Raw genomic sequence first — 18724 nt, forward strand, 5'->3', positions numbered from 1 at the left:
CAAAGCTGCCTGTGGGAGATTCAGTAGTGACTATCACATAAGTACAAGCAAATGAAGACAACTCCACACAGAGGCTAGCTTAGAAACAGGAATGCACTTCAGAATTGCTTCTTAGAGAAAGCCTGTTAGCATGACATGAATATGCAGTGGCAGAGCATGCAGACCCAACTATAAAGTATTTATTTTAAATAACATTTTAATCATGTTCCTTTTCACACATCTGGCTCCTTTCACTACATCCTTGAAGCAATAAGCAGAACTAGAGTTCCCTAAAGGGCAGAGTTCAGACATGTGTCTCTATGTTGTAACATTCAACAGGTTTTGAGTCTTACTAAACACGAGAATGAGAAACAGCTAAATTCAAATACTTAGATCTTAAAAAAACCCAAGGAAACAACACCACATACACCTTCAGAAGTCTAGAATTTTGCCTGAAATTCACAGATGCTTTCTTTTCTGGGCGAAGACCCAAACAGGATCTTGTTATGGGTCTCAGATTAGAGTTGGCAATGCAATGTTGTACCAATTCAAACACCCTAGTCTTCAGGAATTATTTTAGGAAAACAATTTTAAACTTTCTTGCGTAGAAACACTTGGGTACAGAATTTTAGTTTTGCCTCTCACAGCAACATGAAATTCACATTCAGATACTGCATTCAAATCTCTTCTCTGCCACTAACAGAGCTCCAGCCCTTACTATGGTTGTCATTAAGACTTTAACCCTGAAGTGCACAAGTGCTGCTTCTACTGTTTGAATCAAACAGTGCTCTGGCTACTCAGCACTGTAATGGGGAGGAACACTCTGCTAAAGATTTTAAACACAGGCAAGGGCTTTTTATTCCCTTGAAGAGAGCTTCTCACCCATTTTAAATCCAGGTCCCATACAAGAGACTGGACCTCAGAGACCAACTGTGTGTAGCTCAGGATTGCCACGGGCACACACTCCAGTCCTTCTGCTCAAAGCTATTTTCACCTCCAGACCAGAGGAAAAATAAAACTGTCTGCAAACACAGAGTGCAAGCACCTCAATAGATGTGGCAGAAGCAGGGGTCTTAACTTTGGGATGAATAGTCCATTTGCTTCAGCATTAACTTATGACCAGAGGATCCTGCATTCAGTCACCTGCTCTGCTGCAGATTTCCAGTGCATGTTGGTCAAGATGCACTGGATTCCACCCCATCCATAAAGCAAGTTGGCAGCACTATTTGCCTCCTTCCCGGGTGTACAGAAACCAAACAACTTCAAGACTGGGAAAGGTGACAGCAACAGCAACCACACAAGTACATACAATAAATGTAACAGCCTATAAAGATTAAGAGACTTGTTTTGTTACTGCTCACCATCAAAAGGGCTGCAGATCCCAGCTGACTTCAATGCTTTGCCACCTCTTTCTCCAGGTACCTTTGCCAAGTTGCTTTGTATACACTGGTAGGTATTTTTGCCTTGAGGGAACAGCATAGCTCCAGGCCTCTAACTGCATTGCACAAATGCTCTCTCTCCCAGGCCCAGACTAGTTAAAGCTAGCAGAATTGCTCTCATATGCTGTCTGCTCATGTGGTTTGTGCAACTGCATTTCACATGGCCTCACAGCCATCTGCTGCTGATGTCAGCTGTATTGCATTCACCTCAGAGTAACGTGCCACCTCCTAATCCTTAACAACAGCCCTCCTTTCAGCTCGCCCCCATGCTCCGCGACAGGGAAAATTAAATACTGAAAGACTGGGGGCTGAGTGACTTGCTGAAGGTCAGATGGAGTGCTGCAACAGCAGCAGGACCTTATGTACTGAAAAATCTTCCTCTTTTGATCATCCTTAGTCTAACATGCATTCACTGGAAAATGCAAAGCATAAGGCTGCCATTATGCTACTTTTACTAGTCCCACCTTGTGTTCTTGTTCAAAGAACCTGTAACACATTCAGTTGCATCTCTCCCTTTATACACCTCTTTCCAATGAGGAAATGTTGGATTTTTTTGTTTGTCTTGAACTTCATTCACACAAACTTCACCTTCTTAAGACCCACATTTGTGAAACCAAGCCTTAGATCCCCTTTGTATGGAAACAGAAGTTCAGGGAGAACAGGGCTGGACTTCCGAGTAGATGTTCCTGCCCCATTGCATGTAGAAGGAGGAACCCTTCTACTTTCAAGTAAAGCTGCTGTCAGACTTTGCTGAAGTTGGCAGTTTTTTGGTTGTTTTGGTTTTTTTTCCAGATCATTTCCCTTCCCTCTACCCCCCCATCTGGTTTGCCTTTTGCCCATTTCTTACATCATTCTGCTTACTGATGTGCTTGTGTGTTGCCATTATATGAACTCTAATGAAAATTTACACAACTGCAAATACTGGCACACGTGTATATATTTACATGTTTGTATTGCTTTGGTGTGGATAGTAGAGTGGTATTTTCAGTAAGAATGAAATTTAGTTGACCACATGCATGCTGCTGCAGCACACGGGGAGGCAAATGGCAGTTCAAGGCTGAATTATGAAAGGGCTGGCTGGTGGGTAACACAAGGCCCAGCTGACATTTTTGCCCTCAGTACTAAACCAAGTAGTGACAGGAAGCCTTTGATTGCAGACAAGCAGTAACAAAAGATCTTGACAAATGGACAAAAATGAGCACCCACAGCTGAAAAAAAACTTGCAATGGTTCACCTTCCCTGATCTACTTTTTATGATTGTCTTAAAGGTGAGTATCAGATGCAGGGCTCTGAGACTTCCCTGGTAATGAAAGAAGGTGAAAAATTACGTAGATTAATTCTGTCCAGACTAAGAGCAGCTCTACTGGGGAGAATCTTGCACAGCAGGGGAAAAATAACCTCACCACCAAAACCCCAGTTTTGATCTTTGGATTATGAAAAGAGACAAAATAAATATTAGTGAGTAAGCAAAGGGTCATCAAGAGTGCTCAGAATAATCACTTGAAACCGACTCCCATTTCTTCATTCATTGCCTTTGACTCTGGCTAATACTGAACCTCTATCCTGAGCACTCCCTCCCCCAACCACAGCTTTCCCAGAGCCTGAATGCTGGAGATAGACCCTGTCTATCACACCTGAATCTTGGGTTAACCTGCCGTCAGCATGCAGTTTAAACTTTGCTACAACCAGTAACTACTGCTTTTCTGCTTTTTTTCCTGGGTGATCCTTTAACAAAAGGAGAAACTTGCTGTAAATACAAAAGTGATCTTGAAATGCTCCATTTAAGCTATTTGAGAACAGAAAAAACAGCAAGAAAAATTTCAAGTAGTCAAGGAGTGACAGATAAAAATAAGGAAAACTGACAAGATCTACAAGGGTATGATCTGATGAATTGAGCAGTACAGTAAACAGTGATGTGTGCTTGCCCTGATTTATGTATTTGTATCTATCTGTCCCCACCAAGCCACCCATCTATATATGGGATATCCAAGCTGGAAGTTGATTTGGAAGCTGAGAGAGTAAACATGATCATACCTTAAAAAGCTTATAAAATTTAGAAAAAATGAGGTTTGGCAATTGTCTGGAGACCAAGTAAAAGAAACAAGCTTTCAATCAAAATAAACTTATTATGTTTCAGTTCCAGTGGACAACATAATGGCAATTTTACCTAAAGAAACATGCACTTTTGTAGGTGAGGGGTGTCTTATTTCCAGTTTGGAAGGGGCTTGAGGGGATTCTAACATTCAACTACTGTTTGATTGTGTCAATGAGGAAAGCGAAATCCTAAATACCTTTTAGTGTACTAAGTAAATTCATCTCATAAGTTGGCACAGTTCAAATTTTCTTCAGGGAGGATTTACAAGCAAGCACTAAAATCTCATTGACTTTTCAGTCAAACATAAACGCCTAATTTCCTTAAACGCTTTTCAATCCACCAGCTTTAATGACAGTTACAAGTAGACGATGATCCAGTTTTCAATTAAAATCCTTGAAGAGGATTTTCAGGAGTGCTTAAATGATTTTTAGAGTCCAAATCTTAGACCTCATCCCCGAGAATAAAGCAAAGGCAGGCAAACACTCCAAAGCCACTGCCACCTATAAACTAATCCAAAGGCCCTGTGATCTGCTGTCCCCTCCCATGCCTTCTGTGATTTCGGATACCATTGAAGTGCTTTAAAACAGCGCCAACAGTGACATTACATCTTAGAACTGTGGTTTCTTATGCAAAATTCTGGCAAGACTTAACATGAAGAGGCAGACTACAGCTTCTCTGTACTGGTACATGGACTACAGAAAACCCTTAAAAAGGCTAGTGCTCTATTTTAGTTGTCAGGATGAAGTGTATGACTACTAAAACTATATGCAAGGAATGAAGATTTGGTTTAATATTTGGTCTTCTATACATAAAAATTGTATCAGGTTAGCTTGACTCTCCTGCCTGGAGATGCCTTTCCTGATAATATGTGAGCTGTGTTACTCTAGACTTATCTATTAATTAAACTGAAGAACTGGTTAAGGCCACCAATCACTTCAAATAAACCAAAACCTTGAAAATAAACAAACCCATATTCCAAGTAGGCCACACACTGGTAAGTGATGTCACACTCCAGGAACCACAGCAAACAGAAAAAAAGATGCAAGATAAGAGGAAGGGAGAAAAACAATTTCAAGTACTCTTAAAGGAAAAGCAACTAGTGTTGCACATGAACTCCACCTTGAACCCCCTGTTTATAAAACCTGCTTACAGGTGTTCAGTGTTTTGTAATGTTTAAGTCTACTTAAAGTATATTTAAAAAAAAATCAGCTTATCTGCCTTAGGTTGAACTGTAAGAGAAGTTTCGGTAAAAAAGATACAGTCATTTTTAAGTTACACTTCTGACATTAAAAACATATTTACTGTAAGAGTACTCCAATGCTCTTGTGCCTTCTTGTTTTCAATGATGTGAAATTTCAGAGAGGAGACTACTATGCTGCCTGGGATGTGCTACTCATTGTGAGCACAAAGTACAGTTTAACTTGGCTAATTCACAATGTGGGAAGGCCACTTTTACTACAGCAGCCCAATATTTAGGGTTGAGATAAGCCCAGACATAATATGCAACTATTTAGTACATTATTTTTTTTCAAGAACATAACATCTTCCTTGTACCAACACAGCTCAGACCCCATTCCCTTCAGCTTCTGCCCACGATTACTTTTGCCCTGTAAAAGGAACAGCCAGTAACAACAACCATGCTGCCTCCCTAACTAGAGAGGTTTCAGGAGCCTGCAAAACGTGCCCCCAACTCCATATAGTATTCCTACAAGCAAGCTGTATTTTTGTTGCTTTGGGTTCTGTATCAGCTTCTACTAGCTAGCAGCAAGAGATGAAATCTCTCTAACATGGTCACAGCTAGTTTAGGATACCAGTAGAACTATTCCAAAGAAGAATCAATCAACAAAAATTGGCAAAAGGAGCAACTATTGCACCAGCAGTTGCTAGAAGTTGCATGACAGCACTCCATCTCTGCTTTAACTTGTGCATTTTATCCCGAGTGTGAATTCTAGACTAGACTAGATATTTTATTCTAATTATGTCTAACATATGCCTCAGGGGTTAGACTGTCAAACAAGTGACAGTTTGCTCAATTAAACCCTTGTGGCTCTTGACTCAGTGTTTCCTGATAGGAGGTTACTGTGGAGACTGAACATGCTCACTTCAAAACCTAGATCATAACAGAGATAGAAACAGCTTCTTAGGAGGAGCTGTCTGTGCAATGGCATGGTCACTACCTCTTATAGCAATATCTGCTGACAAAGCAGACAAATTTAGGATATAGTGCTGCCTCTGCTGACACCAACAATGTTTTGCCTGGCAGGCAACAGGTATCTGCCATCTTGGCACCAGCTTCTCAATGGAAAAACAAAGTTCCTACTGGAAAAGAACCTGAAGATGTTGGGAGTTCAGGCATAGTTGCGGTTCAGCTTCTTCCATTTGCACAGACTTGAGCCCCAGAGCTCACAAAACTTTCTTTCAAAATCTGTCACCAGCTCTTAGGGAGCTGTTCAACTCATGAAATGTCTGTCTTGCAACGACCAAAGGACAACTTCTGTCCCTCTCTACAGGTGCACCAGGGAAAACAAAAACCATTTTTCCCCTCACAAGAGATGACCCTAACTCTGCATTAAAACTCAAATCTGTGGTGGTAGTAACACGTGGGGATGACAAGAGGAAGAAAGAAAAGGTTGCAGAACCTTTTCCCCAGCATATTCCACAGACAGCCTTGTACAAACAGTAGGCTGCTTTCCCTTATCCTTCTTTTTTCCACTCCAGAGAACTAACCCTTGCAGTCTTTCCTCAATGTATTTCAGATCTAGAAAGTTACAAGGAGCCTAGTCCTCAATAGTGATGAAGTGTGGAACTGTCTGGGCTACGTAGAGCTCCTGGTCGTTTCACTGCCCTCTGGTTTGGCTGGAAAGGAAATGATTTTTTTCTCAGGCCAGCAGAAGCCACACACTCGCAGGGAGGTGATTCAGGACAGCCTGCTGTACTTGCGCCTACAAGACATACTGCAGGAAACATCTAAATTAAGGCAACTACGAATTTGAGGGCACAATGTAAGTTACAAATGTATGTACAAGACTCAGAAAACAGTGGCACAGCTGAGCAAAGCAGGCCACATAGTTCCATGTGGTTCTCCAAAGCAGCAAGCGCTCAGTGATTCTGACGAATGTACCAAATTATATATTCCAACTGTGGTTATGTTGACACGCTATTATAAGGGAGGAAATTCCTTCCTGACCAAAGATGATGATACTTCATGCTTTGAAATATCTGAAAATGACTGGATAATTTTTACGCATTACCATGCAACCACAAGCAATTTTCTAAGTCTCCTAAGTTTCTTCAAATCTTCAACATTGACGACAAGAGTTGAGGGAAATTTTAAATCCTGACCACAGCATCAGAGTGGCAAAGTCTGATCTATTTTTCTTTGATAATTCTATACTGGAGAGATAATATCCAACTTCTGCATTCCTCTGGAATTATTGTGCTCACATTTGCCAGGTCTGCTCACCAACAGGAATGAAGTCGTTCTCATGCCTTCTAAGTCTCTCTACAACTATCTTCTCCTCCTCCTCGCCCCTCATAAGCCTGTTTTTTCCTTCCCCCTGCACCTAGTCCACCATGAAACCGAAGACATCCTCACCGTATTTTTAAAAGACTGTGTCTCCCATCTTAGCCAATGTTCTGGACTTTAAACTAAGGAGAATGGAAATTAAGCCGTCAGCTGCTACAGCTTAGGCTGTAGACACCAGAGCTTTCAGCTGAGCCTGAAAGACTCCAATTCTCTGTAGACTGAATATAGAGTTCTGCAGAAATTCAAGCCAACCAATTACAAACATTGTTATTTTCTTCAGTGAAATGACTGAAGCTTTACAAGCAGAGTTTTGGCAGCAGCAAATGAATGGACTATAATTAAGGACTCAACAGTTGCAGACTTTGCTTTTACAAAAATGAAGCTATTTGTTTCATTAATTCAGAAAAGGGATTGAAATGCAAAAGAAAATATACTGTAGGCCTTTGGCAAAATGTTGACAAATTTGGAGAAAACCCTTATAAATGATGAGACAATGTGGATGGAAGTAATACTGATTGAAATGCAAACTTAAGAGCTCAGGGATATTCTGATACAAGTCCATACATACTCTTGTTATAGTTTGCACGGAATAGGAGTTTTGAGAAGTCTCCTCCTGTATCCAGCTATACATTGGGTAATCAATGAATCTTCTAAACATAACTGTGTAACACATAGCACTCTTCATTATGTGAACAGTGCTTTTTGGCAGAAAGGAAAGTTCATACTTGTCACTTGGGCTCAGCACTGCAGCCGCTCAGAACACAACTGCAGATGGCTAATGTGCTCAAGGTTGGGCTGATGCAAAAAGTGGGGGCCTCGAGCCTTTGTGCTTTAGGACAACTGTCAGTGAACTGCTGGCAGAACAATGCTTAGAAAAATCAATTCTGATTCTCTCCACCCACTGGCAATTGACAAATTCTTCCCAGTTAATAGCATTATCAAAAAATCCATGAAGGTTCCTTTTGACGTGGTTGATCGTTAGCAGATGTAACCTCATTTTTCAGAAACATGCTGATTTAGATTAGATTTAAACAAGAAATGAAAAGAGCCTGTCAGATAAAAAAAATCTGAGATATGTCTTCAGCTGGTGGACTTGTTCCCACTGAAATTCAAGGGAATGTTGCACAGGATGCTTTTCTCTGAGACTCAGTGGATTTCCCAGTGGAAGTCCTGCCTGCAGCATTCACTGCCATTATTCTATACTGAAATACTACAGCTGTACCCTCTTCTGTTGCATCCCATGCTTATATGTGTCCTCTGTGATAGGCCAAAGACCTGTACATAGGTAGTGTCTCTTCTGACAAGCTAAGATAGTCACCTTTACATGGTAGAGGCAGTCAATAAAGCTCAGGTGCGTATCATGAGAGGCCACAGCACAGTTCAGGATGACTACTTGTAGAAGTCCATTTATACTTTAAGACTATCAACAATTTTCATCACACACATCAGAACTGCCTCAAGCATTGCCTTGTAAGCTTCCACTTCCCCACAGTGCAGGAAGCTCACCAGCACCAAAGCAATCAGCCACTGACCTGTTTCTGTCCAGCTCATCCAGACAACAGCAACCTGTTTCTGAGCTGGTATGACCTTTCCGGTCTGTACATCTCAGTACTGATGCACGTGGACTCCAGTAAAGTGACCTCCTTCCTGCAGAAATCCTTGAACTTCTGCTGGTCTTACCAGATCTGCATGACACTGTAGCAAAAATACTCTGTCCTGGTGTCCCTCCAGAATAGTTAGCTGGCAGAAGGGAAATTCTTGTATTTGAAGACCTCTTCTGCACTATGCCAGCATGCACAGCACATTTTCTTAGCAAAGCACATTGTCCACCTACTAAGGGCTACACTGTGCTGCCAGAAGGTCCTTCAAACCATCTTATGGTCTTCAATAATTTACAGATCTTTGCTGTGCTTCAGACAAAGGCTGCTGACCAAAGCTAGATCACAGTCACAGCAAGACAGAGTCTCTTTACTAACAAGGCAAACTAAAAGAATTTACACAAAAGAGCACAGAAGAGAGACAAATGATCAAGAGACATTACAACTCTCAGGAAGTTGCCCCAAAAGCCCTGAAGTCTCACACAGGTATGTAGAGCAACCAAATGTGATAGCGCAACTTCCTCCTGGTGCGAGAGGATATTTGCAGCATGGATGTTCACACTGGCTAGCCAAACTCTCTAATTACTCTCCAGTTATCTCTAGAGCAAGAAACATTACTTTACGAAAAATCCTTAATCTTAGAATCAAGTACCAGATAACAGGACAGAACAGGTTGACCACATGCAGTTTACACATGGCAGTTTAGAACGTACATATTCTGGGGAAACCCAGACATCAACATATTTTATGTTCAAATACAGCAGATTAATTTCTTATCCCAAGGAACAAAGAAGTCTTGCTCAATGTACATTGTGATAAACTACTCAAACAGAAATGCCAGGGTTGCCAGTTTAGCTGCTTTTACCACAGTGACATTAAATATATAAATTAGATCTATTTACACAGGTTTAGGCCACTGAGAACTAGCACTTGAGTGAGACTGCTGGAATATCAGCCTCATCACTTGGAAGATTCTCTATAGGCAATGGATTTGGGTATTTTTATGCTTATAGAAGCAGAAAGCCCATTCTGATAATGCTGACCTCAGTCAGCCTGCTCCACAGATACATTGAGTCCAGTTGGTCCACCAAGAAAAATGAGAGCAGGAAATGAGTAAGGCACACGTATCTGCCTTGTGAGCCTCTTCCCTCTCCCTGCTCCTTTCTTGAGAGCACAGAACAGTATGCAGCCGTTGCAGGCAGCACATGTTATGAGAATTTTTGTCTTTACAGTCAAAGGCAGGATAACAGCCAGAAACCAGGATCTGCTCAGCCAATGACATGCTATATTAAAAAGCCCTTCCAGCTTCTGTTTCAAAACAAAGAAATCTTGATAAGCCTGAAGCCAGCAGCTGCTGCCAGCAGCATACTGTCTTCCCTACCTTGGGGACACCTGCTGAGCTGCTGCCTATTTAATATTACATTAAAACAGTGGCTTTCCAGTTAATGGATTATGTATCTGCAGTGAAGCTGTGGTACACAGGGAGCTGGGGAGAAAAAGGCTGGGAAATGGAAGAACCATTTGGTTTAATGGTCTGCAAGGCTGGAAAAAAAATCACAGATGGTTTTATGATTTCTCTGAGGCCCAGTCAGGTAACAGAGGGAATCAGAGGATCACGGCAAACACCTCCTTCTCCTCCCTTCCCCATCTTTTGTTGAAAGTAATCAGGTGAGTTTGAAGGTCCCTAAAAGGCAATACAAATCAAGAGAGGGAAAAAATAACACAGCTATAAGCTTGCGTGGCTTGTGACAGCAGCCAGTTTTACTGCCCCAGCATTAAAGGCACAAAAGGTTACCTTTTACCATTATCATTTAAATGGTCCACAGTGTGAAAGCAAGAAAACAGGACAGCAGTAAACTATTGCCTTGAAAATCTGACCTCTGCCAGTTACCTCTCTCTTACAGAGAACACAGTCTGTAGTCTCTAAAGCAAATCCACAAGCACTTGCCAAACAGACACACTTCCTCCAGTATTCCAGAGAAGATTTAATGATTCTCTTGCCTTGTTTAGTTTAAGTTAGGTGGTCTGGCACAAAAGCATTACATAAAAACAATCATTAGGAGTCAGCATATATGCAAATGCATAGTTAAACCTCTGTAAGCTTCTATTTGCAGATATTCTAAACCTGTTGATATTAAATAAGAGTGAAAGCTGATTCTCAGAAGGAGGCAGACAACAAAAAAAGCTCTTCATACTATATACCTTATCCTAAGACACCTTATCCAAAGATCACCTTCATCCAGTCCAGTTGTGTTAAAAAGTCCAACACAGCTCAGACTGCCTTTTTCAGATAAGGAATAGTGACACCATGGTAACTGCAAAGTCGTATGACAAGTATATGCAAGTGGAAGTGATTTCAGTGTATGCTTTATCTATCAGCAAATAAATTAATACAAATTAAAAAAAGTTCCATTGCTGGAATATGGTTGTCACATAGAACTAAACATTAGTGCTTAGGGGGAACAGGCACAGAGAGGTTAAAATTACTTTCCAAGGTTATATTGTGCATCAGTGGGGAAGTGCTTTCCCTTCAAATTCCACAGTGAGCAATTCCTATATACCAGTGGAGAACTGAGATACTAAATTATTTCCAGTGTGGTATTGGCTAGCCACTAGCAGAGCCTGGACTGAAAAAAACAGAACTACCAACATCCAGGCACCCTGGGTTAATCACACATTGATTCTCATAAAGCAAGGAGTACTGTTTGGAAGGTTGGTTGTGTGCAACTGCAAAGGCAGTGCCAGCCCTGGAAAGCAGAAAGCAAAGAATGACAGAACAAGCTGAACAGCATGAAGATTGCTCCCTCAGCACAGGATGGAAAGCAGGCCACTTTCTCACCAAAGCAGTGCTCTCAAAATGGGAAAGCCACATTAGAAATTAGGAGTGTATTGCGTCTCAAAAAGCTGTTCCTTCACTTGGCAGCCCCAGTGGTTTCCTGGCACCTCCTCTGTTTGGAGAGCTTTAACTGGTGAGCTGAAGACACCACTCTCAGCACCATACGCCTGGCTCATTGAGAGGCACAGCAGTGTGTTGGCCAACTCTGCCTCTCAGGCACTATGCTTCTTGGCAGCGCTAGCCTTTCTGGCTGCTGAATCCCAGAGCCCTGTGGAGAGAGTGGCCTGGATCCCACAAAAGCCTAGATACTGGCTGGATAAAGCCCCAGTTCCACTCAGACTTTAATACTGATGGGGGAGATTTGCACCAAACCCACATGGCTCTGGGAGTCATGCTGAACGACAGACATGTCTCCATGGTGCCATACCATCTCCTTTCCTATCTTCTAGACTCACAGAGTCCAGCACACTGTTTTCCTGGAGTCTCCAACTGCTCAAAGTGGCAGAGTGCACAACCAGGATCCAGGCTGCCTGTGGGCTCATCCTCTGCTCAAATGCCTTGCTTTGATCACAGATACCTCATTGCAACATGCTTGCATCTTGCTGCATCCCAAACCTACGGAATGAATTTATTTGTAGGGATTTTAAAGTCTGATTTCTAGCTGAGGAAACAGTCCTGGCAAACAATGCTTTCAACAGTTCAAGAGATAACATAGTTATCCAGGCCCCTTTTCTGCCTCATCATGAGGTTTTTGTTCTGTTTCCTGTACTGGAGCATCCACTAGATATGTGGATGAGGAGTTTAATAAATCACAAAGGGTCAGGTCACACTGCCTGGGCTTCAGAGTTGGAAGTAAAGCCACACACCACCACAATTACTAGGTTCATCTAATGATAGAACTATCCGGCTCCTCTTCCCTCCCCGCTAGCCCTGCTAGCTTGAACTGGTGATATATGGTTGACTGGACAAAATATTAATATAAGAGCAAAATCATGACGGCCGCTTTTCAGCATGACTGTCATAGAAGCACAGCATCCTCATCTCCAGTCCTGGCCCTTATTCCTCTCAAGCCACAGTGTTGTATGGCTTGAACGCTTCCTTTCACTGAGATAGCCTCTCTCAACTTTCCTAATGCATACAAAACCACCCACCCTGTGAATACATCAGAGGAGGAAAACAATCAGGCACAGACAGAAAAAAGCAAGAGAGGCAACAGAGCTCAGACCCAGATCCTGCCTTTATCACGGCCACCCCAAGAGGTCCACACAGACAGAAACTCTGAGCGTACTACAAGCAGACACCGAAAGTATCGTAGGTCATCATGCCAAAATGACCTAACTGGCAGCCATCAGGTATCCTGAGGTTGCTGGGTGTGGGCTGCTCTTCTCAGGCAGCAGCTAATAGACTCCCTTCCAAGGAGTGGCAGCCACATCACTTGTCTGCTGCACATGGCGTTTTCCCCAGCAGCTCCATTTGCTGAATACAAAGAGCAAGCCCACAACATTAAAGAGCACCCCCCTCCTTTGAAGTTGAGATTGTTTGGTTTGTCTGGCTACAGACTAAAACTGCACCTCAATCATCCAGCTTTGAAGTCCTGTAAATTTACAGCTGCAGCAAAGTAAGGACCACTTGGTAATAAAACATTCATTATTAATTTTTTTTTTTTTAAATTAAAGAGGAAAAGGCTTTGCTGGAGCTGAAACTTTTTTCCACCCACTAGAAATCAAGGAGCAGGTAAAAAAATCAATGGTGACTTGTCAGATCAGAGACAATTCTGACTGCATGACATTTTATAGCTCAGTTTCGAGCAGTGTTGAGCTGATGCCCAGTGGATGGCCAAAGGAAACCAGAAATTTTACTGTAGAAAGCGATATGACAGAACAGTGAGTTTTAACAACTGGCTGCAGAAGTTGATAAATGCTTTTAATTGTTTTCTTGCCTTATATAAGGTGTGTGTGGGATGTAACTGATGGTGTTTAAATGTTTTAAAAGTTTAAAAACCTGTATCTTTCCAGAATCTGTCATTGCTGTAGGTTTTACCAGAGGGTAAGAGCAGGCTAAGGACAGATCACCAAATGAGACCTGTGGGAAGTCTCCATAGGCATGACAGTCTGCAAATCAAAGGATGTACAACAAGAGAGAACATTGTACTTAAGCTTGGCTGTTTCATTTCATGGGTGTCTGGAAGCTCTCTCTATCCCCATAAAAACAAATACAGAATTACTCCAAAATGCAGTATAACCTGGCCTGGAATACTAGTGAGAAGATAAAACTGAGCACAGTGATAATAAAGAGCACTCGGGGAGAAACAGGCTTCAGCTACAACTTGGTACAAACTTTGTCCAAAATGCTAAAAGGCAAAACCCTGCACTGTTTGGGGTTTCAGGCTATAAGACTTCAGAGAATCAGGTCTCAGTTCCCAGCTCTGATGGCTACTTCCTGCATTAATCTGAGAAGTTCCCTCTCAAGGCTGAATCAAGAGTGTTTATCCGGGACTTTTCTTTCCCATGTGACCAACATTTCTGGCCATGAACTTGTCCACAGCCTAGCTCCTGTCCCTAGGCCATCTGAACCTGTGGGAAAGAGATCATATACAAACCTTACTGCTTTTGCTGGCTTGCTCCTTCCCTGTTCAGACACACAGAACAGCAAGGAGACCCACTGGAGCCTGTGGCTGCTATAGTTTTTATGCAACTGCATTTCTGATGTTATGCCTAGAGCATTCTGTAATCATTTAATGCTTTTTAACAACCACATGTACTTACTGGGAAGGACGTCCTTACCCAGAGATCACAGTAAAAACCTCTGCATATCAAGTGCTTTGTGGAAGGGAGCTAGAAGGGATTGCCTCAAGTAACTGGATGGAAAGTGGCTCAAAAACTGGCAGAAGTCCAGCCTCTTCAAATCAAGACCAGTGATAGATGGTGTTAAACACCTCATGGAGATGCCCAGCTACCTCAGCACTCCCCACTCGGACACACAGGTTTGTGTTTCTTGCTTTGGCACTTCCCTTCCCAGACTGTCCTGGAAGCAAGAGGAGAAAGATCAGCACAGAGCAGAATGGGCATCGGAAGGAAGCAGGATCCCAACCTTGCTAATGTGCCAGGACAAGGAGGTATCCTGGACAGTCAGATGGATTTCACAGATCAGATAGATTTTAGCAGAAGCAGGCTCAGAGAGGCAACATACTCTACTCACTTTGGTGGACCAAGATGCTTTTAGGGAAAAGCTATTTGAGGTGTTCAGTTAGCTAGCTGACAATTTTCATGTTTGTAGTGTCTCACTAAAAATTCAACTCATCACTGTTGGCTGAGCTTCCCTCACTCATCTCTTAACGGCCCAGATTATGCCCCTGTTGATTTTGTTTTAAAAATGGCCACTTCATAGCCCCCTCTTGGCTGCATAGACTGGGCACCAAGCTACTGCTCCCAGTTCCTCACTGCCTTCCTACGAATGCGAGACTTTCTCACAAGACTGAGCTCTAGGGCTGGGCAAGTCACAGCCACTGCACTGTGACACCAGTGGCGGCTCCCAACAGATGGACCACCACTGAGTCTAGACCTACACAGCCACAAGTTCTACCCCCACCCACTGCTTCTGGAGCCTTAGTCTTCTCCCACACCAGCACAGCATCTGCCCACATGGGTAGGAATGTCAAATTACAGCAAGGCGGCAACAAGGATTAGCTGACTAGGCAAAGGACTGAGCAGAGTGACTATTCCCCAGCTTCAAACTGTGAACTTTAGAGGGTCGCACTGACTCATGCTGGATGTCTAAAGCTCAGCTCCAAGCCTAAAGGGTCTGCTGTGCATCTAATCAATCACAGCTTCTTACCACAGAGGGGCTGGGAACATCTCACAGCAAATGGGCAGGTATTCAGCAGGATGCACACCCCTTGCTACCATAGCAGGCTGGGCAAGTTTATCCTTCAGGTGCACCTGCCAGAATAGCCTTACCTTTCCTGGCTGTACCATCAGCCTTTTCCTGCAATGCCTTCTGCAGACATAAAGGCAGGCACCTTTTCTCAGTGTCTCTCTAGAGAGACACTCTTACTGTGACACATGCTATAAGGGAAAGAAGCATTGGTCAGCAGTGACCCCAGCAGATGGACAAAAAGAGGGAGAAAACCAAATTGAACTACGCCCCCTTGTAAAGTGGCATATATATGTACACACATAAAACAAAACTCAAAAAAAGAACTTTGCAAAAGCTAATTAAGAATTCAGTTATAACCTTTTCTCCTTTTTAATAAAAACTTTGCTGACATGGTTCTATCCTTAAGAATTCCTGAATGATTGTGTAAATTTGCGTACATATGCATGCACACTTTGCTTGACAAAATACAAAAAAATTTGGTACCAGCAGCTACAGGTCCACTTAACTTAATTCTCACATCCCAGCTGCTAGTTCTTGTTGTGCAATCCCCTTTTAAAATAGAAACCCAGCAGTAAACACAAAGGTAGGTTAAAGAAAGCAAATTTACATTTCTTCAAAACCTTTTCTTCGACTTCAAAACTGTGATGAAAATCTATACAAATCCACCTTCTAGCTATACCTTAGCAACAAATTTCTATTCAAACAAGGAATCAGGGGAATGTATATATTAAATAAATACATGTATATAAAAATACTTAGCCGGGTAAGCCAGTCAGATTCCTCAGATCCCCTGAAACTGATGCATGTCGCAGCTACATGAAATCACTTTTGTTTGCCTTTATGCAAAACCCATATCTGGACTGCTGGCTAGATTAACAAATGTCACAATAAAGACACATTGAATGGAAAAAGAAAAATGTAAGCAATGTGTTTCTTTATTAGGAATGTATTACGTTATCAATTTTAGTAATACTAGTGGCAAACTGCTCTCATGAAGAGTTTTATACCCACCTGGAGGTAGAACAATCACATTTCCTCGAAAAGCGCATGCAGCCATTCTCAAAGCAAACCTCACAACAGCAAGTTGAAAACCTATATGGAATCATGCACTCAGGTAGCCCTACATAGGAAAGGTGCTAAGAGGAAATATGCTTTTCCTTTACTTGGTATTATTTACTTTATTATTTCAGCATATATTTTTATAAAATGTTCATTTTGGACTAAAGAAACAAAAATACTAGAACATTACTCAGCTACCTACCTAAACTTACCTGGAAAAACAAATACACACTGACATTCTACTGCAGTTTTGTTCTGCGTTAGGGATTCCATCCCTGGGCAAAACATATGCTCCATGTTTAAAGGGTTAAACATTCTCTCACTTAGTCGGCTTTACTGAATGTAAAATGCAAGATAATAACATACACTGTATCTTGAACCAAAAATGCACACAGCATAATAAAACCCTCTGTGCTAACTGACTGACAGTCTGAATAGATCCATTCCCACTGCTTGTTAATTCAAAATAAATCCTTTACTGTGATTTAAAGCAAAACAGACAACACTAAAGAACACCAAAAATATCATGACTTACCCTTTCGGAGGCACTTGCTTTTCTTAAGATATTTGGCAGTAAAAAACGGCATGGCTGCAACGCTAAGGTTTCAGCCAAAGCTGACCTTTTATTACCAAGTGCTAAGAGCAAAATGACTGGACCAAAGAGAGAAAGCAAATTATTATACCAGATCTTTAAAATGCTCAGTGATGAGCAAAGGGAATTCAGAGTGGGATAAAGTATGTCAAGTTGCACGGTGGGGATTGCAGATATCTTTCTGCTCATTAGCACTGCTGTTCGAGTTATTTAAAGTGTGCTCGGGGGAAATGAGGACAATTTCCATGACAATATGTACAGTATCATATAAGGAGGAAGCATTTTTTCAGGCAGAACTTCTGCATTACTCAGCTGCTACAGCAACCAGCAATACGTTGAGAAAAAAAAAACAAAACCAAAAAAACCCCAAACATAACAAAAACCCACAAAAAACACACCACGTTTGGATAACATGAAAAATTTGATTCTATTAACCAGTTCTTGTCTGGAGGGGAATGCATCACTATAAACCTCCTATGTCACGTTACTGGGATATCCCCTCATTTTCCTCTTAGGCACTTCTGGAAAAAAGGAAGCGTTGTTAAGCAGTTGAAGAAATTCATCAGGAGGTTTTGATTCCAGTCACTCCACTACCCTTTGCCTCAGTTTCCCTATCTTTCAAATGGGGGATAATACCAACATACTTGTATGTGTAAAAATCTTTGAGGCTCTTGGTCAGTAGGTACTAAAAGAAGAACAAGTGCTTAACCTCATTGCTTTGCCCTCCATGATTATGACTGTTTATTTTTGCTCACTCTGCCACGCCGTTTTTAGGACCAAAGCCCACTTAAAAATCTGTCACTTTTATTCAGCCAAGGTGATCTGATCTGGAAATTCAGTCTTATTCTTGTTGCTTCTGCTGCCTCTCTGGAGGACTTAGGGCGGTTTGGTACTGACTTCATGACCTTTCTAATTCTGTAAAGCTGGGGCAGCCCATTTAATGGCAATGACATTTATTAATGTCTGCCTTCTCCTAGTCATCTACCTCTAATTCACTCAACTGCAGCATATCCCTTGGGCAGGCAACATGTCTATCCTCCCTCCTTGGAATATAAAGGACAATACAAGAAATCTGACTACACAGTCTTGGGCACTTTGGTTCCTCCATGCCTCAAGTCTTCCTGCATGTAATGGCTAGATAGGACTCACTCTTTTACAAGCTCATGGACTTGCCATGGAAAATGTGCACCACCCAGAAAATGTGTAAAGGCCAAAGATATATACTTCCACAGGTGCTTCAGTTCTTGGCTTTTACTGCTTCCAGCCTCTGGGATACTGCCAAGTCATCACTGTACTGAGATACAAGCAAGCAGTTACCTGAAAGGGAGTACTTTTATAGCCTGTAACAAATAACCTCTTGACTGGTCAGATTTTAATTCATCTTTCTAGAATTAAAAAAAACCAAACACCCCCCCCCCCCAAAAAAAAAAAAAAAAAACAAAACACCCAAATGATCCAAATGAAACTAGTACTACTCTTATAAAATGAAAGAATATACAGTTTTATATTGAAGATTGTGTAAACTAGGGGTGCACTCCACAAAGCAGAAAACTAGTAGCAGGGCCTTTTCTTGAATCACTTGTCAGTGCACAAATATATATGTACATGGTTTTTTAGGAAAACCAAATTTCATGCCTGAGGAAAATCCGTTCAGCATGCCATCTGAAAAGCTTCACCATAGTTTAGTATCCATAAATCCTGCAGTTTATGAATCCTGTTCAATA

At 41.8% G+C, this 18724-nt stretch overlaps 1 protein-coding gene across 16 annotated transcripts in view; it reads right to left on the bottom strand.

Moving 5' to 3' along the window:
- ARHGAP22 (Rho GTPase activating protein 22) overlaps window positions 1-18724 on the bottom strand; it is a gene marked incomplete at its 5' end in the record, with an annotated part of 163920 nt that overhangs the window by 48892 nt on the left and 96304 nt on the right. Inside the window, one exon of one of the 16 annotated variants that reach the window (XM_080401587.1) lies at window positions 16944-18412. The exons of 13 other annotated variants lie outside the window; for them this stretch is intronic. In XM_080401587.1, coding sequence (XP_080257713.1) covers window positions 16944-16995 — 52 coding nt within the window. Of the gene's footprint in view, window positions 1-1340; window positions 4699-16943; window positions 18413-18724 lie in introns of those variants that run through there. 2 more of the 16 variants (XM_080401586.1, XM_080401585.1) reach the window with 2 other exon arrangements.

The sequence above is a fragment of the Falco punctatus genome, assembly GCF_963210335.1.
Source record: "Falco punctatus genome assembly, chromosome: 9".
NCBI lineage: Eukaryota > Metazoa > Chordata > Aves > Falconiformes > Falconidae > Falco > Falco punctatus.